We start from the raw sequence: 23,083 nt of genomic DNA, 5'->3' as shown, positions 1-23,083 counted from the left end.
CATTTTGCACTTGTATTTTGCAATCTCTGAAAATTTGGATGTTTGTCTTTTTGTTTCTAGGGTTACAGTGACTGCAATGTGCAACATGGACTTCAGCCGATTTCCCCTGGACACACAAACATGCTCACTTGAAATTGAAAGCTGTGAGTAGACTGTCTGGGACATCAGCACACAGATCACACAAAGACTAACTCTCCGTAGCAGGAACAGCATGTGCTCCTCCTTCATACTGTGCTTTTCAAGTGATTTTTTTTTTTAATTAAAAAGCTAAGTCCAGGGTAATTATGAAAATCAGGAACAGGTTTGAAACTAAAACCTTCTGTTCCCTTAAGTGACCCTTTAAATGCGCCAGAGCAATGGTTTTAAGCTCGGTTCTGGGGAACCGGGGCAATTGCTAGGGAGTGGGGTAGAGGGCTCAGCAAATGTGGGTCTCCTTGTGCAGCTACCTCTACACACCATCCAATGTATGAGCTCATTTTTAATCTGTTTTATTGTTCTTCTGAATAAGATTTCTGTTAAAGAAAAGACTTCTTGGCAAAAACAAGTTTGCCAAGGTAATCACATGTGGTGCTAGAGGTCCTTAGGCACAACTGAGGGGCATTAGGATACTTGCACACATGGCTAGTGACCAAGCCCTAGTGGCATCCCTTTGGCACAGGGGACCTTTATAAGCCTGCCTGTACTTGTGACAATGAGTCAGGTGTCCCCTGGCTCAGTCATCTAGGACCAAGCAGGGCAGGGATGTTGAGGTAGAGGGTCAAGAGGACAGCTCCACAGGGCACTGAATGTGGGAAAAGGGAGTAATAAATCCCAGGACCAAGGGGGTGACTGCCCAATGCATAGGGGCTTCGGCCTGCTGTCATTTCACCCTCCCCAGATTCAGTGAGCAGGTTACTATAATGTTCATCATACAAGGAGGGATGTAATTTGCCTGAGGACATAGCATTAAGAAGAACTTAACTCATTGTCTCCAGAACCTTGTCTTCCCCACTAGACCCAGGAAGCTCCATTGGGAATGTAGCTTCTTCCAGTTGTATCCTTCAGGGTGCCACAGGGAAGCAGAATATTGGAGACACATAGTAAGAGATACTGAGTGCAAGGAATTGGCTTTTGCAAGTGAGTATGGGGGGTTGGTAAGGCAAGTTTGACATCTGCAGGGCAGGCTGTTGGGAAGGGCAGACTGGGAACCCCGGGTGGGGCCTGATCTTGCCCTCCACAGGCAGATTTTATTCTTCTTGGGCAAACCTCAGATCAGCTTCTTAAGGCTTTTCAATGGATTGGATCCGGCCTATGCAATTATCCTGGATCATCTCCTTTACTTAAAGTGAACTGGTTTTAGGTGGCACATCTACAAAGCATCTTCAGAGGAACACCTGTATTAGTGTTTGATTGAATAACAGCCTAGCCAAGTGGATACATGAAACCAACCAACACACAGGTCAAGGGTAAGAGATAGAATAAATTAGAGGAATGAAATAGGGCATCGGGGAGCTCCAGAAAGAACTGTTACATACATGAGCAGACTGGACCTCAGTTCTGTCCAGGCTGCAGGTAGGTTTATTTAATTGGAGTAACGTGTGTGGTCACCTAAGGTGGGCGAAGGTCAGGAAGTGATCCTTAACGGGGCCCTGGGTAGAAGCACCTGGAGGCCTGCAGAGAAGGGGCTTGTGTTCTGCTGCCAGCACTTTATGTGTCCTTTTTCAGTAGAATGCAGCTCTTCTTGCCTTGAGAGTATTTAAAGATATTAGCCACTAATGGATGCAGTACTACACCTTGGAAGCAGAAAAGAAGGCGAAATCAGCCTAGCTTTTTAAGACTGAACCATATATGCAATTTTGCCACGATTTCACCATTTCTGATCTGCAAGTATAGCAATTTCATTTGTTTTAACCTAATAAGTGGCAGGCTGGATTGTAGGGTGAAGGTGTTTGCAGGAAGTATGAGCATTTAGGCTCGAGAGCTTTGCTCTCATGACTTCTGGAAGACTGGGGAGAACTCATTTTTCTTTCTGTATTTTGTTTTGCTTTGTTTAGACTGTGGTTTGGTTATTCAGACTCTCTTACTGTAATCTCAGTTTGTGTGCGAGATCTGGAGCTGCTTCCACGGAGCCCCACAGATAGGCCTGTCTTCCTACCACTGCAGGCCTGTGCCTGATGCTGTCTTCCGTCTTTTCAGATGCTTATACAGAGGATGACCTCATGCTGTACTGGAAAAAAGGCAACGACTCCTTAAAGACAGATGAACGGATCTCACTCTCCCAGTTCCTCATTCAAGAATTCCACACCACCACGAAACTGGCCTTCTACAGCAGCACAGGTGCGTGTGCATGGTGGGGGCTGAGAGCTGGGGTGGGTCCTAGTCTGGCTGCAGTGGATCATCCTCTATTTTAGGAAAGGTGTGAGTTGGCTGTCAGATGAGCAGAGGTTGTGCCACCTAGATGTGAAGCCAAAGGTGGAATTCCTAAATCAGGTCTAGGGGATGGCAAGAACCGGGGAGAGGTGATTTTTGGATGCAACCAAAGCATCCGAAGTGATAACCTAAAAAATATTAGTAAGGACACAAACATAAGCCATGTGAAGAGTTTTGTTTGAGCCAATCACTTTGCCGGTTTAGCAGCTGGCATCTCCCCTCCCCCCATAGGATTCCCAGAACCTCCTCCTCTGTAGGCAAGAAACAGTAGGATTTTAGGTCTGTTGATTTCGGTTTTCTTTGCTCCACTCAGCTAATCCTCTCTCTCTCTCTTTTTCCCTTTTTTTCTCGAACTAATTCTCTTTTAAGTATACTGCTTACACAGGCCCCCTTTATGACCTTGTAAGGCTCCACACTCAGGTCTGAACGAGCTTGCCATCTCTCCTTGCCTGGGGGCATGCTCTGTGGTCTTCCTCCTGGCAGCTGAGGTGAACAGCTCCCTCCAACACTTACTCTGTCTTGACTAATCACCTTTCAGGATGATATTATTCAAATCTTTATGTAGTTTCTTTTCTTTCTTTCTTTCTTTTCTTTCTTTCTTTCTTTTTTCTCCTTTTTTTCAGTACGCTCCATGCCCAGTGTGGAGCCCAATGCAGGGCTTGAACTCATGACCCTGAGATCAAAACCTGAGCTGAGATCAAGAGTTAGATGCTTAGTCAACTGAGCCACTGAGGCGCTCTTCTTTATGTAGTATCTATTGCCAAAACATTACATGACTGCGCAGTAAGTGTAACCTTTTAAGTCGTCTAATCTGTAATACAAGGCACTGTTGTATTCCCAACATATCGTGGCAATCCAGCATATCTTATCTTCTGTATATATCACGCAGGTCTTGGTTTTTCATGGAACTCCCGCTTCATCCTTAGCATTCTGACTCTTCCTCTTTTCTTAGTCTGTTCAGGCTGCTATCATAAAATACCATAGACAGGGTGGGTTCTAAACAACAGAAATTTACTTCTCACAGTTCTGGAGGCTGGGAAGTCCAAGATCAAGATGCTGGCAGTCAGTGTCCGATGAGAGCCTGTTTCCTAGTTCATAGACAGCCACCTTCTCGCTGTGTCTTCACATGGGGGAAGGCGCAAGGGAGCAATCTAAGGTCTCTTTTACAGGGACGCTAATCCCACTCATGATGTAATCACTCCCAAAGGCCCCACCTCCAAATACCATCATGTAGAGGATTAGGTTTCAACAAAAATTGGGGGGGAGGGACATTCAGTTTACAGCACCTCCACAATCTCTTCCTGAGATTGTTTTACAGTGATAACCATTGCATTATCATTGTTCAGGACGCCAGGTTTTCAAGTTAATGTTGCCAAGTTTCTGTTTCATTTTCAATCTCATCATCTCAGGTTTATCTTGCTTTTTTCTTCTCCTCCCATCGTTCCCCTGTTCCTTTGAATGCCTCCATGCATATTTTTTCCTTGTAGAGAGAACACAAGGGTGGAGCTGAACCATAGCGAACCTGTGTTTATTGCTCCTGAATGCAATGTTAGGGTTAGCTTGGTATTTTAACTTTAAAACTTTTTCCTCCATAGAGAATCCCAACGGGGCTTGTTTAAATAAATGTTTCTCAGACTTTATCAGACATATCAATCACGTGGGAGTATTGTTAAAAGGAAACTCTGATGCGATAGATCAGAGGTGGGGCTGAGAGTCTACATTTCCAACAAGCAACCAGGTGACAATGACACTACTGGGCTCTGTCCCAAAGGATGAGTTAACAAGAGTCTTATTTATTTATTTTTAGGTTTGTTTGTTTGTTTGTTTACTTAAGACAGAGACAGAGGCAGAGACATAGGCAGAGGGAGAAGCAGGCTCCCTGTGGTGAGCCTGATGCAGGACTCTATCCCAGGACCTCAGGATCGTGACCTCAGCAAAAGGCCCAACCACTGAGCAACCCAGGCATCCCTGAGTTAACAAGAGTCTTTTGTTTTGTTTTGTTTTGTTTTTAACAAGAATCTTAAATCACCTTCTCAAGAAGCTTCCTTTACGTAAAGACAGGGCCAAAAATTTCTTGAGACAGACTAACCCATGTGGTGTAGGTTATCATATAATCACTCCATGGTTTTTCCATGGTTTTTCTTTCACTTTGTAAAGATGTGGCAAGTTTCCAGTGAAGTCTGTAAGGCGTTCATGATTCCCTGAATGAAATGTGTTGGGTGAAGGAGCTGAATAGCTATGGTGCGTGCTATCTTTACTTCTTTGTGTCCCCCCCAGGCTGGTACAACCGTCTATACATTAACTTCACTTTGCGTCGCCACATCTTCTTTTTCTTGCTCCAAACTTACTTTCCTGCCACCCTGATGGTCATGTTGTCCTGGGTGTCCTTCTGGATTGACCGCAGAGCTGTACCTGCCAGAGTCCCTTTAGGTAAGGAATATCTCAAATGTGTATTTCAGGTATCTGAAAATACAAATAATTTCTTCCAGATAAAACCATTCATTTCAAATTTGATTCTAAACCCCTGTTGGCATTATAACTTGGAAAAACCAGGTATTGATTTACAGGTAAAATGCCATTATTAAGAACCTATGTGGCAAAACTGTTTCCAGGGCCCTACAAGTGCCCACTTTAGTCTTGTTAGAACCGTGTTCTGGGGTCCACAATCTAGGTGTGTGGGTGCTTTTTCTGGCCACCTGCATAAGGAAACTACATTTTCTAGCAGGGTTTCTCAAAAGATCGCCCAAGGGATCTTTGCAATGGAATCTCTGGAGCAAATTGTTAAAAATAAAGAATCCTGTGATTCATCTACATGTATAGAACCATAATCCCTGAGAATGGGCTGGAACCTACATTTTGAACAAGGTCTCCTGATAATTCTTATACATACTCAAGTCTGAAAAATCCCTACTCTGTAAGAACTCCATGAATAGCTAAATTTGCCATCAACTCTCTCCCCCACTTTAAATATCGCACCCACCCAGTCACACACACCACCATTGTTCAGATGGTTCGGAGGCTTAAAGGGAGCGGGTGACCTCCACCCAGGTTTTAGTGACACTGAATGGAGCTGGCCCTTAAGGTGACTCCAGTCCCCTGTGACTTAGTGTTTGCCAAGAAATATTCTGAGCTTAATTTGAAATCCCAGGCAAATACCACTAACAAATGACTTGTCCTTTAACAGTTATTCTATAGCTTGAACAGTTACTATGCTAAATAAACAAATATTCCAGTTTCAAAAATCTAACCCCCCCTAAATGAGGTTAACATCATTCTTTGTAAAATTGACCTCTGAGTCCTCAAGTCAATGTTGTTGAGAGGGCAATGGGCAGCGAGGTCCAGCACAGCTGATAGTATAGGCCCAGGACTGTGAGGTTCTACACCAGCAACAAGGACACAAGTACTGAAATATACCTTGCACACTTTTCCCCCTTTTTGGAGAAGTAGTTACAAGATACACTTATCTACCTCCTTGTATATATCATCTCTGTTTTATTATTTACTTATTATTTTTTAAGATTTTATTTTTATTTATTTTTATTTTTTAAAATATTTTATTTATTTATTCATGAGAGACAGAGAGGCAGAGACACAGGCAGAGGGAGAAGCAGGCTCCATGCAGGGAGCCTATTGTGGGACTTGATCCGGGGACTCCAGGATCACGCCCTGGGCTGAAGGTGGCTCTAAACCGCTGAGCCACCCGGGCTGCCCAAGATTTTATTTTTTTAAGTAATCTCTACATCCAATGTGGGGCCAGAACTCACAACTCCAAGATCAAGAGTGTGTGTTCCACTGACTGAGCCAGCCTGGAGCCCCTATACAATCTCTGTTTTAACCAATTGAATGGAAATAAATGTCTTGCTGTCAAACAGTCTAGGGTGGGCTCCCTATAGAAGGACAAAGTGATACAGGTGTCCTAATGAATATGCGAGTATGTGGAGGAGGAAAGGTGAGCATGAGGGGTGGAGGAACAGGAGAAGCTTCATAAAAGCTAGGTCTTAAAAAAATAAATAAATAAAAGCTAGGTCTTGAAAGATGAGTAGGTGTTTGCTAGACAGAGGGGCAGGGATGGAGATATTCTAGGCCGGAGGACCAGAAGGGACAAAGAACAGAGACACAAAGCCACCCAGGGTGTTTGGTGAAAGATAAACTTGGGCTTATTTCTCACTCTGTTTGCAGGTATCACCACGGTGCTGACCATGTCCACCATCATCACGGGCGTGAACGCCTCCATGCCCCGCGTCTCCTACATCAAGGCGGTGGACATCTACCTGTGGGTCAGCTTCGTGTTCGTGTTCCTCTCGGTGCTGGAGTACGCGGCCGTCAACTACCTGACCACCGTGCAGGAGCGCAAGGAGCGGAAGCTGCGGGACAAGGTGACCTTACCATGAGTAAAGTGTCTGCTCAGGGGTAGAGCCTGGTCCAGCTCTGGACCACGGGCAGGTCAGACCTTCTCTATAAGTTGGGCTGGTGACACCTTCTCCTCCACCTCCTTCACCAGTTGGTATGAAGAGCAAACCAAATAGTATGTTAAAACAGTGTGAAATTTACACTGGACTATATCACTCATTCATTCAAATATTTATGTAGCACCTACCATATACTGGCAGCTAAGCCAAGTTAACTAAAACAGAGTCTCTGTATTCTTGGTGGTGGTGATTGTTCAGTGCTAAAAATAGATGACAATTCAACATGCTGGAACAATTATTTGTGGACACAGAGGTGTAATAACAAAAACTTCCAGGGTGGCCCATCTTTCATTCTAGGAATTCTCCTTTCATATGTGAAAGGAAAACTCCAGAAAACTAATACTAAATAGGAGTAAGCTGTCTCCACAATGCTACACCTTTCAAACCCCACCCCCTCACACCACACAGACACACACACACACACACACACACACATACACACACGTAATGTTAGTAATGTTATCTGAAACATTTTTATCAGGGCTCATATCAGTTTATGATCTCATGGAGAACAGACAATTCTTTGATCATGAACATTCAAGTGAGTCTCTGATACAAAAGTGGCTTTGGAGGTTTGGAACAAAAATGGGCACCTGCTTTTTTAGAACGTCTATGGCGCCAACACCATTGTTTTCCCATACCCTGTCCCTAACTGGGACTAAAAGAAACTAGAAAAGGCAACCTGGGCCACCATGCAGTTTCTTCTGAGAGATGAAGCTGAGCTCACATCCCAGTGTGTGTTTGCTGTGTTTGCAGCTTCCCTGCACCTGTGGAATGCCCCAGCCACGCGGGGTCATGTTGGATGGCAGCTACAGCGATGGGGAGGTAAATGATCTGGGCAACTACACCCCAGAGAATGGAGAGAAGCCAGACAAAATGATGGTACAGCTGACCTTGGCCTCGGAAAGGAGCTCTCCCCAGAGGAAAAGTCAGAGGAGCAGCTACGTGAGCATGAGGATTGACACCCATGCTATTGATAAATACTCCAGGATAATTTTTCCAGCAGCATATATTTTATTCAATTTGATATACTGGTCTATTTTCTCATAAATGCCTGTAACTCTATACATTTCTCATTCTTCTGTCTGTACCACAGATGTACCTGTATGATGAAAGTAATTTAAGGTAATGATGAAATTAAAGTTCCCACTACCCACCTTTCTCCGTCTTTCCAAGACATTGACAAGACATTTATGGCTTAATTTGTACTTACTAACCACCTCTTATATCCACAGCATTCTACTCGGTGCTGCAGGAATAGGACATCCGTAGCAACTGGTGATAGTTGTTAACCAGGATGCCTTGGAAAAGCACACTGCCAGTGTTGTGGACACATTGTAGTTCAACCTCTTTTAGAGCCTAGGTGCTTATTCACAGGAATGACCCCCTATGTCCTTGTATTCTCTGGACTTGGTGGAATTGGGAAGCACCTAGAGTTCACTTTCATGGCATATACATGCACCTAAATCTCCACTTTGACCAAAATTTATGCTTCACTTCATAGTCTATTCCCTATTTTTCAATGTGTCTCCTCATGTTTATTTTAATACAAGGCAATAATAATACTCCTATTTTTATTCGTCTTATGGCTCATAAGGTTTCACCTCTTTCAGAAGCAAAGCTCTTTGGATTGGTGCAATGGCTTCTGACTTGGGGGGAATTTCCCTGGTAGGGAAACTGAGAGGGTCTATGCACACAGTCAGTTCTGTCATAGAGATAACTAGCCTAGAAAACCTGTGTTTCAGTGCTTCCTGTTTCATAATCACTGCTTCATGGAGCTCCACCTTGGAGCATGTCCTAGTTCAAAGTGAAGTCCTTTCTCAGTAGTGTGATATTTTTACTGAGGAACTTGGGAATAGACCATTTTCTGCATAAACATTTTAAGAAAATGCATAATTGGGGGCAACCTGTAACCCACTGGGATGAAAATGCTCACGTGGTTTCTGAAGAAAAAAGAACAGAAAGAAAAAGAAACGGGAAGACATCACTGAAGATCTCCAATTACGCTTAGTGAATGCCAGCATTTTCTGTGAACCAGAAAACATTGGCCACCTCCTGCCAGGACAACGGAGAAGTGAGAGGGTCCTATTTGATGTATTATTTAAAAATAGAGAAGTCATTAATACTATATATCTACAGGAACAACCCCCACCAAACTCATCCAAACAGCATTTGTTTGAAACTCACTTTAATAAAGTGAATTCTATACACAATGATGTCATTTTCTTTCCAAAGTTAATTGGACTGAGCACCCATACTAAATAATATCATATTTCTTCGTATGAGAACTACATTCTCATATGAAAATAAAACCATATTTGCACAAATCCTAATTACAAGGTAGTCTCCCATTTCCCTCAATAAAGGCTCATGAAAACAAAAAGTTTTTTGGCAAATTCAAGAAGATACTTAGAGGGATATAGAAGAAATTGTTAAACATTAGTTTTTAATATTAAAATTTTTTTAAACATTACTTTTTTCATGCTTATTTTATGAAGGAATTTCTTTTTTTTAATTTTTTTAAATTTATTTATGATAGTCACACAGAGAGAGAGAGAGAGGCAGAGACACAGGCAGAGGGAAAAGCAGGCTCCATGCACCGGGAGCCCGATGTGGGATTCGATCCCGGGTCTCCAGGATCGCGCCCTGGGCCAAAGGCAGGCGCCAAACCGCTGCGCCACCCAGGGATCCCTATGAAGGAATTTCAATCAAACTCTTCACCAATATCCTTGCCATTCACTTCTTCCTCATGACTTGGGCCACTTCAGAGTCACCTAGCAAGGTTTCCAGGGCACATCATCTGAATTTCCAACTGCCTTGTTTGGGAAACTCACATGGGATGCTGTATTAGTCTAGTCTGCTCACAGTAGGTGGCTTAAACAACAAAAAATTATCTTATTTTAGTTCTGGAGGCTGGAAGGCCAAGATCAAGGTGTTGGCAAGTTTGGTTTCTCCTGAGGTCTCCCTCCTTGGTTGCAGAAGTCCACCTTCTTGCTGTGTCTCCTAGCGCCACCTTTTTCTCTGAACCCACACAACCCTGGTGTCTCTTCCTTTTCTATAAGGACACTAGTCATATTGGATTAGAGCTCCACCCTTATGATCTCATTTAACCTCAATCACCTCTTGAAAAGCTCTATCTCCAAATAAATCACAATGGGAATTAAGACTTCAACATATAAATTGGGGGGCAGGAAGGGGGCACAATTTCGTCCAGAACAGATGTCCACGGGAATTATTCATTAGCATAATAGTACATCCTATAGATGTTTGCTATTGATCTTTATAATGTAATCACATACGGTATTACTTTTTAAAGTTTGCACTGATAGCCACACTGGTAGTTAAGAAGAAAAAGTGATTAAATTCATGTTCAATTTCTTTGCCACCTTAAAGCAATTCTCTCAGGTGACCTCTTCAAGCATTTCAAACTAGCATTGATGGAGGTGATTTCCATGCTAATGCTTTCTCAAGGCTGTACCTCGCTGTCAAAGCTGTGTTTGAGACAGAACTCTAATACGACTTTGTAAAGACCCAAATATAAAGCAACTCCCTCTTTCTGATGGATAATTTTGGAGAGAACCTCATCATGCATGTGGGTGTCTATAGTACTTAATAAACTTTTGCTGGCATGACTAGAGAATAGGAAGATTTGGTTAACAACATTGCCTGGTTAAGAGGCAGGTATCTTATGCCCATATCGAATAATTTTTAAAGAGTCAAAATACTGTAAAATACTGTTGATTTGAACTATATCAAACATAATTTATTCTCTGGTAGTTCAGGATTTTAAAGTTTCTTATCATTTTTATGTTACAATGTGGACATCATAAAACTGTGCAGAGTGTTAACCAGGAAGGAACTGGGGTTAGACCAGCTTTTCCTTAATAGCAATATTCTCTTTCTGTATTATATATTCCTAAGCAATATTTATTAGTTTTTTTCATAATTCACATTTTATAGAGAAGAGTAGGATGCTAGATTTTAGAATAAAATAATGGCTTGTTAGTAACAGTGAAACCTCACATTTGTAAAACCCAGTGTTATAAACAAGTATTTTTCAAAAGTACCACTGGGTGCGGAGCCCACCGTGGGGCTTGAACTCAATCCTGAGATCAAGACCTTAGCTGAAATCAGAGTTGGATGCTTAACCAACTGAGCCACCCAGGTGCCCCACAAACAAGTACTTTTGATGTAGCACATTGGGTCTGGCAAATGGTCAAGAAAGAATTCTTGAGATGTCTTCGGTGCAAAAAAAAAGATTTTTTTTTTTTAATTTTTGTTTTTAGAGTGCAAAAAAGGTAGTTTTATTAAATCATGGGGACAGGACCTGTGGCCAGAAAGAGCTGTGGTGGGGTTGTGAGAGGTGACTGATGATATATTTTCAGATTGCGAAGGGGTTAGAGATAGTGTAAATCTCTAAAGAGTTTGGAAGCGGGCAGCCCCGGTGGCGCAGCGGTTTAGCGCCGCCTGCAGCCCAGGGCGTGATCCTGGAGACCCTGGATGGAGTCCCACGTCAGGCTCTCTGCATGGTGCCTGCTTCTCCCTCTGCCTGTGTCTCTGCCTCTGTGTGTGTGTGTGTGTGTGTCTATGAATAAATTAAAAAAAAAATTGGAAGCAAGGTTTCCAAGACCTGAAGGGCCAACTGTTAGGATTCGGTTGTTTACTACTGTCTAGTAAAGCCTTAGTCATGAGACCCTCCAGATGTGCATCAGTGGGCCATCTGTTTCAAGGATGATTGCTAACATATATTTTAGGGGCAGCGGGGAGGGGAAAGTACAGATAAAGGAAGTTTCCAAAGCGTTTTTCATATGTCAAAGAAGATTTACAGGATCCTAGAGGTCTGGCTAATGTCAAGCAAAAGTTGCCTTTTGCTTATAGCAGAGTATTAACACTGAAGCAGTTGAGCTCCTTGAAGAAGGCTACCTTGCCTGTCCCAAGTACTTGTCAATGGGCTGTAAGTTGTAAGGAAGTTTAATTTTTTTCTGCATTTCTTTTGCCTTTGTTCTCCACATCACTTTTCCTTTTTTTTTTTTTAAGATTTTATTTATTTATTCATGAGAGACACAGAGAGGAAGAGACATAGGCAGAGGGAGAAGCAGGCTCCCTGCCGGGAGCCCAAGAGTGGGACTCAATCCCAGGACCCCAAGGCAGAGGCTCAACCACTGAGCCACCCAGGTGTCCCTCCACATCACTTTCACGTAGTGTATTTGTATTAAAGATTCCCAAGTTTCAAACTCAGAAACCTTTTGTTTTGTTATAACTCACTAAAGAACTCATACAAAGAGACAGACAAAGAAGTCAGGGAAGGAAAATAAAAAAATGAACTCTTGATGAAAACTTAATATCTGATTAGCAGGGGGTAAAAAACCAACAATTTTCAGGCCAAATGAAAGTTGAATACAACCCTAATGACTGCAAGATAAAATTCAATCTCTTTTTGGTTTCTACAGGGCTTGACAGTTTGATTTGTCAGATAAATTTGATAGTAGCTTTGGCACTGAGTAGATTGAACCCTCCTATACCTATCTGATTCTCCAGTATATAAAAGCTCAATTTTTTATAGCTCTCATTTATTCTGACAACTGGAGACAGGGAAACACGATGTATAAAGAAATGCAAAAAGTAAATACTCCCCAAATCCTCACCATTTCCCTGGCTTAAAAATGTAATTGACATTTCAAAGAGTAGTATTAACACTGGGGAAAACCCACTGGAGCAAGAAGACAGGTTCTGGCACAAAATATTAAATATAATCTTAATTTTAATCTAATTACATCTAGATGAATGAAATTCTAAAATATTGTCCCCGAAAATGATATATTCCAAGGAAATGGAAATTTTTGTAGGCTGAGAGGTCAATGGAATTATTTGAATGAAGAGACACGGAAGTTGCTTTAGGAAATTTCACTGGCCACAATAGCAAGATTTCTTGTGTGCAAAGGCCAAGTTTTAAACTGCATTCAGGCACGTTTTAATAGGACTGCACTTGTAATTTTCCAGTAAGTTTCTTCCTTTTAGATCTTCTTTCAGAAAGCAATCAATGTTAGTATGGCCAGTTTAATGATATGCTTAGAAAAATAGTTCAAGCACGATTAGAGAACAAAAAAATGATCTCTGAAAGTCTCTCAATATTCTCCGAAAAGTGGCACATTTTCTCATGTTATACATCTGCACACAACTATTCTTATATGAAAATCAATTTTAATGTTCTGGCTTCCCCCGAAATACCATGACTACAACTTAATATGAACCTGGCTGCATAGTTACTGGCTTTGCCATTTCAAATAGTTAACAATCTTTGCAAAATTGTCTTTAGTTATGAAATATGGCATAATTGTGCTCAAATATGTCTGGTGGATTTACCTAAAAACTAAAGATTTAAGGTTCAGCTTTACAACCGCTTTCCCATTTTGTAATACTGTTCCATCACACAGTTTAAGTATCATGGCATTCCTCAAGTTGGATTTCCATATCGGGGTATTCACTGGAACTATTTTTAATTGGGATAAAAATACAATATGTTCTTGCAACTCAGATATCCCCAGAGCAGTGTTGACATTATCTAAAAATGTGCTAAGAAAGCAGAATCTCAGTACTTGCCTTCCACCTTCTCAATTAGAACCATATTTTAACAAGATCTCTTAGGTGATCATGTGGGGGTGCCAGGCAGCCTAGGCAGTGAAAGAATGCACCCAAGGCGGAATAAAAGAGAAGTTTATTGATTGCACTGCAGGACAGCAGTTGGCAGGAGAGTAAAGGAGATTGTCTGTCACAAGACAGTGGTGAGGCACCACAGTTACAGGGCAGGATAAGAGAGTATGGGGACATATGGTAATTTTAGGAACTGCACCTGGTTCTCTGACTGGTTCTATGTAGTCCATTGGTCAGTTAGGGTCTATGGGTATTTTGAGGTGAATCACTTCAAGAGCCTCCTTGTATTCAGCTCGGTGGTTCCTGTGGGTTCTTTTGTCTTGTTCAGGTTTCTATTACTCAAGCCTATGGCCTAAAAGCAGCCTCCACAATTTGTATGTACATTCAAGTTAGCAAAGCTCTGAACTAGGTTCACATAACCATACATCTTTGAGTATCATTCTATAAGAACTGATCAAAGAATTGCATTTATACACTCAACAACTCAATATTGAGGGTGTTAAGCACTGTGTTAAGAGCTATAGCTGATTTGTTGATCTCAAACACATTGGTCAAGTAACTGCCACCCCCTCAAAAGTGTACAGCCCTCAAGCACCAAATCCAGCTTAAAAAAAAAAACAAAAAACAAATGCCTCTACAAAACAGTAAGAAATGTTTTTCCTGGGGATGTCTGGGTGGCTCAGTGGTTGAGCGTCTGCCTTCGGCTCAGGGTGTGATCCCAGAGTCCCAGGATTGAGTCCCATTTTGGGCTCCCTGCATGGAACCTACTCCTCCCTTTGCCGGCATCTCTGCCTCTCTGTGTGTGTGTGTTTCTCATTAATAAGTAAATAAAATCTTAAAAAAAAAAAGTTTGTCCTGGAATCTTCAAAAAATATTTCTCCACCACAAAGCTCAACTGAGTTTAAATTTTTTTTTTTTTTTTTTTTAATTCTAAGGGAGTCTCAGTTACCTGGGATCTAAGTGCATTTTTGGGAGGTAAATTTCCTTGGGGGGGGGGGGGGAGATAATTTGTAAACCTCATCAACTTACAAAAAACAGAAAAAACTCATAATCCTATTAAGCAGAGGCAACTAGTATTACTTTTTTTCTGTATATTTTTATATAGTTGCCATCATATTTTATATACAAATTGATTTTGGTTCTTTTTTTTTAAATTTTATTTATGATAGGCACACAGTGAGAGAGAGAGAGGCAGAGACATAGGCAGAGGAAGAAGCAGGCTCCATGCACCGGGAGCCCGATGTGGGATTCGATCCGGGGTCTCCAGGATCGCGCCCTGGGCCAAAGGCAGGCGCTAAACCGCTGCGCCACTCAGGGATCCCTTGATTTTGGTTCTTTTCCAAAACATAGCATGACCATTTTCCTACTAAGAACTCCTTATATTCTGCAGCCATTAAAATCATCCTATATTTTAAATATACAAGGCAATCTTCCCTTTAATATTGGGTAAAAAGAAATACTGTAATGAATACTCTTAGTTATATATTCGTGTCACGCTCTATTCTATCTGCTTACATTAACAATGAATGTGGGAATAGATGTTGATTTGAGACTGATATTCCTTATTATGTCACAGTAGTGTGATTCTAGGCTACTAGCTTTCTCCGACTGTAGAAATCACAAATGGGATTAAACTATATCTTAGTGGTATTTGAGAAGATGGAAGAGCAGCCCACTCATATTTGCTTAAGAAAGATTTAGAAGAATACAGGGGAATCTCACATATAAAAGTAAATAGAAGTACAGTGGGGCCTGATGAACACTGGAAAGATTTCAGACAGCTTTTCTTTTTAAGCAGCATGGTACCTTTCTTATTTTTCTGGGTGACTGTTGTACTGGCTATTAAGATTGTCCTCTGCAAACACATGACATTCAGCTCCAGATATGTCTTTAAAATTCTAGGCTTATCATCATCTAAGTGACACCCCCATCCCATTCTAAATTCCCAGGAGAGCTAATTCAAGTGCCTCCTCACTCATATCAGAATTCCATGTCAGTTTGTATAGACCTCTTGAGAGCTGAAAGAGTGTAAACTGACTCATTAGGAGGCAGGAAAGGAATTAGCAACCAGAATCAGATTAAAATTTTTCCTCCTGAGCGTACCTTGAGCTCAGTGATGGCTGTCTGCAAATGAGCCCACATCTAGAGGGTCCTTCAGACTATTAAAACAAGAAACAGGGCAGCCGGGGTGGCTCAGCGGTATAGTGTTGCCTTCAGCCCAGGGCCTGATCCTGGAGATCTGGGATGGAGTTCCATGCCGGGCTCCCTGCATGGAGCCTGCTTCTCCCTCTGCCTGTGTCTTTGCCTCTCTCTCTCTCTCTCTCTGTCATGAGTAAATAAATAAAATCTTAAAATTAAAATAAATGAAACAAGAAACAAAACAAATACAAAAAAAAAACCCAAAAAAACAAAAATTTCAGCAACTGGTTCAACACATAGGAGATGGTTTTGAATATGCAGAAAGTAGATTTCCCTGGCAGTGGGAATGCATAGGTCAGGTTATATATTAAAAGATAATTAATACAGTTGTGACAAATCAAGTTGAGCACAAGAGACAAGTCTTGTTAGTGAAATTATGTTCCTGTCATCTCAGAATAAAAAATTTGTGTTTTGTGAATTAATTCATTTCTAAGTTTTTATTTTTCCTTTTGATTCCCCAAATTTTTGTCCAATCTGGATCAATGGAAAAAAAGAAATCATTTCTTTTTTAAGGTCAGGAGAACTTAGTAAGTGGCAGAGGGTAGAAGGGTATATGTAGAAAGATGGAGTCATTCAGGTCAAGCTGGAGCCTGTTTCAAATAGGGGCCTGTGTTAAGCAATGATGCAAGCAGTTAAGGGTACTATAGTGGGGTGCCTGGGTGGCTCAGTTGGATTAAGTTTCCGGCTCTAGATCTTAGCTCAGGCCTTGATCTCGGGGTCATGAGTCCAAGCCCTACGTTGGGCTCCAAGCTGAGAGTGGAGCCTACAAAGAAAGGTCGGGGGGTATTGGAGCCACTGGGTATAGCCAGGACCAGCATCAGCTAACACCCCAGGACTAGTAACAGACAGAAGTAGGGGCCCAAGACCAATTAAAGTTCTTTGGAAAGGGAGAGGATTTTTGCAACAAACTGTCACTCTTCAGACATGACCTTTCTAGGTCTACTAAAAGGCAGCTGCCACTGAAGGCTCTGCCAGATTTATCTCTAAACAGAACTGAGAGACTTTACTGCTTGAGCTTAATAAGCAGTATGTGCCAAGCTGACCCCGATCAGAGGGAGATCTTATTCTCAGCCTCAACTGCACCCACAGACTGGCTTGCTTGTTTCCTACCCCCTTCTGTTATCTTGTTTGTTGTGTGTCTTGTCTTACATTCTGCTGTGTGCCATGTAAGAAGTCAAGTTAATCACATGGTAAAAGGTCATTGAGTTTGGAGTCCTGAATCTGCTTTAGAATTATGATTAACTTTGCTTTATGATTATATAAAGCTGACATTGTGCAGTCACAATTCATGTGTGCGCCCTCATAGTATACTCATGACAAAGGGGTAATGGCAACATCAGAGACTAGAACATGGACAAAAATCTGATAAAAACCTAAGAGAACCATGGTTGCAATCTCTCTCTGCCTGGGATTTTCTAACACAAGCTTTTCATATACGTATATGTATATATACATTTTTTTTAACATGGAACCTTCTCTTAACACGCAACCCACCTAGATAGGTTTTTGTGACTAGGGACGTATGATTCTCCTACCACAACACATGATCTTCCTGTGAGAAATGTGTCAAGTCAGATGACAGGGCACGCAATGAAGTCATCATTAATCCTGAACCTGTACCATTTACAGGCAGTTAACAATGTTTGGATTTAGAAGGTTTGTTATTTCTCGAATAATTTAAGCTCAAATGGGAAAACATGAAGTTTTTGAACCACTTTCCATTCTCTAGAGCTCAACAAAATACTGCATTAGAAAAAAAAACTGCATTAGACAAATGATAGATGTTCAAATTCTAATGTTACTGTTCACTCCCTGGGGCAAGGTCTACTTAGGCTTTGACCTAAACAAGATTCTTGTATATTTAAGACCTGGGCCTTTTATTTCTATTTTATATTTCTGAGGTTTATTTTTTAAGGTGATTGGATACTTTGATCCACTGAACTAACAAAAGCTAGTCTTACATTTCCATCACTAGAAAAAAGGATTGGACTCTTATTTTGAAAGCCAGTTTGAATTTTTCTCAGATGAAGACACTTGTAATTTTTTTTTTTGTATGAGGCACTTATTCTTCAGTCATTGATAAGAAACTAAAAACCTGTTCCACTGCATTTTAGTAATTACATCGAATTATTCTGTATTAAAGTTGAAAATCCTTTTTATAGAAAATTCAATATTATAATTATGTATCTCTTACCATGTACAAATTACATTGGCATTTTTCAGCTTTGGAGACTAGTAAAACATTCATTTTTAAACAACACAACTTAGAAAAATCCTTCATTATATGAATGACTTTTTTTCTTTAGTTTTTTAGGTAAACTCCACACCACACATGGGGCTTGAACTCACAGCCCTGAGATTAAGAGTCCCATGCTCTACTGACTGAGTCTGCCAGATGCTCCGACATTTATAGTTTAAAAGCACACCATCATCTGTAAAATTGATGAATAAAAGAATAATATCAACATATTTGAGAAACTGTACTTTAGCTTCATGTATTTTTCTAGCTCTGTGTATACACTGAAAAAAAACCCCAAGACAACTATTAAACATTTATTACCATTTCAGGTTTTCATATACATTTTTTTTAAGATTTTATTTATTTATTCATGAGAGACACAGAGAGAAAGAGAGAGACAGAGAGAGAGGCGCAGACACAGGCAGAGGAAGAAGCAGGCTCCATGCAGGGAACCTGAAGTGGGACTGGATCCCAGGTCTCCAGGATCACGTCCTGGGCTGAAGATGTCGCTAAACTGCTGAGCCACCCGGGCTGCCCTCATATACATTTTAATATGTACATATTAAAACATTACAAAAAACTACTATCACCTGATGGTGGTAGAGATTGCTTACTTGAAAATATTAACTTCATACATATCAAAATGCATCATCCTCAGTTCTATCATTGAACTGGGGTTCAATGCCTGAAGTATGTTAAAAAGATAAAGAAGTAGTTTATCATACCTTATAGCATTATAGAGTTGCCAGTCAGCACAAGAATAACTGACTTATTTTAAAATGAAAATGTTTTTTGATAGTTTGAAGGTTTATATGCTATGTAGGGCATTTCCCAGAAGACTAAAAAGACGCTTTAGATAAAAAGAAAGAAATGTATAAAACACAACTATCAGAATGATTTTTTTAAAAAAGAGTATTAGGGGATCCCTGGGTGGCGCAGCGGTTTGGCGCCTGTCTTTGGCCCAGGGCACGATCCTGGAGACCCGGGATCGAATCCCACGTCGGGCTCCCGGTGCATGGAGCCTGCTTCTCCCTCTGCCTGTGTCTCTGCCTCTCTCTCTCTCTCTGTGACTATCATAAATAAATAAAAATTTAAAAAAAAATTTTTTTTAAAAAAGAGTGTTAGACAATCTTTTTTTTTTTTTTAAGATTTTATTTATTTATTCATGAGAGACAGAGAGAGAGAGGTAGAGACACAGGCAGAGGGAGAAGCAGGCTCTACGCAGGGAGCCCGACGTGGGACTCGATCCCTAGTCTCCAGGATCAGGCCCTAGGCTGAAGGCGGTGCTAAACTGCCAAGCCACCCAGGATGCCTGACAATCACTCTTTTAACAAAGCCTTTGTTTTTTTTTTTTTTAAAAGATTTATTTATTCATGAGAATATACAGAGAGGAGAGGCAGAGACACAGGCAGAGGGAAAAGCAGGCTCCACGCAGGGAGCCCGACGTGGGACTCGATCCTGGGTCTCCAGGATCATGCTCTGGGCTGAAGGCAGCGCTAAACCACTGAGCCACCCAGGCTGCCCTAACAAAGACTTTTAATATCAATTTATTCTATCCAAACAAACTGACGTGACTCAGGTATTTAAAATATTTTAGGAACACTTCCTCAAAAATTTCCAAGACAGCAGCTTTCAGATGTTCCCTCAATACTAGGGTTGTTCTGATGAAGTAAATCTTATGAGAACTCACCACCAACCACAAGCATTTTCAGGCATAAGCTTACTCTTCTTACCACCCTGAGCTTAGAAGCAGGCAGTCCTCAACAAAAGTTCATTGAACCCAAGTACTGAAATTATAACAGCTAAAATACCAACATATCAATAAACAGGCTTTTGAAAGACTGTGGGAAATCAAAACACTTGTCAGTTTATTTTTTTTATTTTTATTTTTTAATTTTTATTTATTTATGATAGTCACAGAGAGAGAGAGAGAGGCAGAGACACAGGCAGAGGGAGAAGCAGGCTCCATGCACCAGGAGCCCGATGTGGGATTCGATCCCGGGTCTCCAGGATCGCACCCTGGGCCAAAGGCAGGCGCCAAACTGCTGCGCCACCCAGGGATCCCACACTGTCAGTTTATACAAGTATTCATAAACATGTGAAAATGTTCTAGTTTATCCTAAATGCCTCAGCCCTTTTGAATGCTACACTAATTAAAAGGAGACATTTCCTGAGTAGTTCATAAAATATGGATAGTATTTAAAAATGAAAAGCAGTGTGAAAAGGGCAAGCTAAATATTAGCTATACTCAGTCTTATTATATGGCATAGTGCAATCCAGTAATTAATAGTACCACATAATTGTTTTATTCAGGTACTGTTTGTCAGGCCTGCTTTTAAAATTAAGTCACTAAAGAGAAAATAATTTCAGTCTGTAATTATATTTAAATCATCAATTTGACTTGTGCTTTTTAAAGTCTATTAATTTAACAAAGATAGCCAAAAGTTGATATTTGAGGAAAAGACTTTCAGTTCAGGGTATAAACGATGAAAGATCATTTTAAAAAGCATGTAATAAAAGCATTTTCTGTAAAAACAAAGACACCTCAAGCAGGTCCACCTATACCTCTAGTTTAGGTCAGAAATGAAGTCAATCTTAAAAAAAAAAATCATATAATCTTTAACTTTGCACTAAGTCACGTTGGCCTTTTTCCCCTCATGAGTCAGGTCTTAGTGTACCTGAAGGAAATTAAGCATACTGAAAAGATACTGGCTTCAAATAATATACAGACATATTGATATATTGCATCAATATCTAGATATATAACCTAGTGGATTAGGTGTCATCCTTCAAACCATTTCTAGGAGAAAAACTTGGCTGTCAGCTTTCCTCAAAGCAAAGATACAATTTTCCTCAAAAACAGGATACAAAATTACAAATTCTGCAAAGTCCCATTTGTTAGCATCCTAAAAATCAGCAATTACCTTTTAGGTATAAAGAGCTAAATACAGCCCTTCCTTGTCTAAGAGTGACACTGGTCACCTGTAATTTAGTGCTTCCTTTATCTTCCAAATCTTTGGAGATTTACTATACCCTGTGAGGATCAACCAACAATGGTAATTTAATCCCAGTATAAACATTTATGGAAATTCAACACCGTTACTTAGGAAACGTGCCACTGAAGCATGAGAGTATAAAAAGAGCTTAGTTCTAAAAAGAAAATTGATCATTACAAATGAAGTAGTCTCTTAAATTCAAATGGCATCATGAAGATCAGTGATAATTGATTCCTCTGGAATGAGATTTTTTATTCCAGCAATTATTGTATGTGTTTAATGATATTTTTTACTGTGATGTGGCTCAATTAACTCACTGGTATATAAAAAATAAAAAGGGATTAAAAATATGAATTATATTAAATGCTATTAAGGTAAAAATAATGTAAAATATCAAAGTAAGATCCAGTACTAAAAAAAAATGTACCTCTACATAGACTCTAGAGCATCAGTTCTCAACCTCTTCTCTGACATGATAAATCCATGACATATTCCAATGAATATACTCGTGTTCTGGCCACATTTTTCAAAAACTGGAAACCAAAAAAATATATTACAGAAACTGAACTGGGATGCAAATATTAGTGGCAGACCAATATTAGTTCCACACTCTGGGTTATGGCAGATAATGCTGGTGCAGATTACACTTGCACACCAGCCCCAACTCCACACCTTTTTCTATCACGCAAGAATGCTTAGCAGAGTGCTAAAGAATCTGTAACAATGGAATGCTAACCTGAAATTTTCTCTGAATTATTTTTTAAAAGTAAATCAATCACAAACAAAACACAAAGGCTTTGTATGAAGAACAACGAACTCGTGACACTTCACAAAAAAACCAGAATATTAGTAGGTTGGGTTACCTGTAAACAATCACTCTTCTAGAACATTATTGAGGCTTTAGAAAATAAATGTTCCTTAGAGTATAGGACTTACATAAGGAATTTAAAACCTATAGTTGAGAAATTTAATTAACCTGATAACGAGGAAACTAATTCCATTTCTATAAATCAGTGATCTTGGACATATCCAATTCTCAGCCTGAAGTTTCTGCTGATCCCTCTCCCATTTGTAAAATATATACCAACCATGATTCTTTGAGATTACAAATAATCAAAGCGTGTCATTAAAGATGGAGTTCTAAAAGCTGATGTGAGGAGTTGAAGACTGGCTTGCATAGAGGAGAGTCTTAAAGCATCAGGGGAGCTAGATCTCAGTGAGGTAAATACAAATACTAAAAGAAACAAACTTCTGAAGGTGCCAGAACTCCAAATGAGGACAAACTGCTGATGCATTATAACAGTCAACACCAGGGCACTGCCATCTAATCCCTTTTCTGTGTTCTCCATACAGAGGCCCTATTTTACTGTAATATAGGACAGAGATGGGAAAAAAAAATTTTTTTAAATAAAGGGCCAGACAGTAAATATTTTAAGTTTTACTGGTCGCATGATCTGGTCTTGGTCTCTATTTTTTTCTACAATTCTTTAAAAATGTAAAGATTATTTTGTACCTGCTAGCCACATAAAATCGGGTGCTTGCCAAGTGAGGCCACAGCTTGTAGTTCCTTGATATAGAAGAAAAGCAATCCTCAGCTACTAACTCTCTACCCTTTTTTTCAACTTTAAATAATTTCAGATAGGACAGGAATTAGAGGTTCAAAGGACTATAAGGATAAGTGATCTAACTTTCCAAATGGGGAGCTCAAGGCCCAGGAGTCCCACATGACTCGCTAGTAACAGAGAGGCCAAACACTGGTCTCTCTTTCACCTTCTATTTTTGGAATACACTCAAATTTGAGGACTCCCTTTAAAATAAAGTATACTAAAGCTTTACTGTATTCACAGCTTAAAGTATTTGCTTTACCAGATATTTTTCACATTCTTTTATCAAGAAATTCACACTAAGGAAAGAAAAAAATATATACATATATATATATATATCTTTTTTTAAGAAAAGAAAATCTTAAAAATATTTTCAAAATAGTATGGAGATAGCGTGCGGCTTAAAGAGGCTTAGAATTCTGTCCCCTAAACTCGGTAAGCTGGACAGGCTGGCTTCCGAGTAGAAGCCTGAATAGGGCTGCTAGGTAGAGGTGACCAGTCTATGACATTAATATT

At 40.2% G+C, this 23,083-nt stretch overlaps 1 protein-coding gene across 1 annotated transcript in view; it reads left to right on the top strand.

The window, feature by feature from the left end:
* GABRR1 (gamma-aminobutyric acid type A receptor subunit rho1) overlaps positions 1 to 10,752 on the top strand; it is a 37,740-nt gene extending 26,988 nt beyond the window's left edge. The window contains exons 5-9 of the mRNA XM_055329584.1: positions 61 to 143; positions 2,176 to 2,316; positions 4,687 to 4,839; positions 6,589 to 6,785; positions 7,635 to 10,752. Of these exons, the coding sequence (XP_055185559.1) occupies positions 61 to 143; positions 2,176 to 2,316; positions 4,687 to 4,839; positions 6,589 to 6,785; positions 7,635 to 7,928 (868 nt within the window). The 3' untranslated portion in view covers positions 7,929 to 10,752. The remainder of the gene's footprint in view (positions 1 to 60; positions 144 to 2,175; positions 2,317 to 4,686; positions 4,840 to 6,588; positions 6,786 to 7,634) is intronic.
* Positions 10,753 to 23,083: the final 12,331 nt, after the last annotated feature.

This window comes from Nyctereutes procyonoides, unplaced genomic scaffold (genome assembly GCF_905146905.1).
Source record: "Nyctereutes procyonoides isolate TBG_1078 unplaced genomic scaffold, NYPRO_anot_genome, whole genome shotgun sequence".
NCBI lineage: Eukaryota > Metazoa > Chordata > Mammalia > Carnivora > Canidae > Nyctereutes > Nyctereutes procyonoides.
Note: the sequence above shows the minus strand (reverse complement) of the source record. Positions and strands in the feature narration are given on the sequence as shown.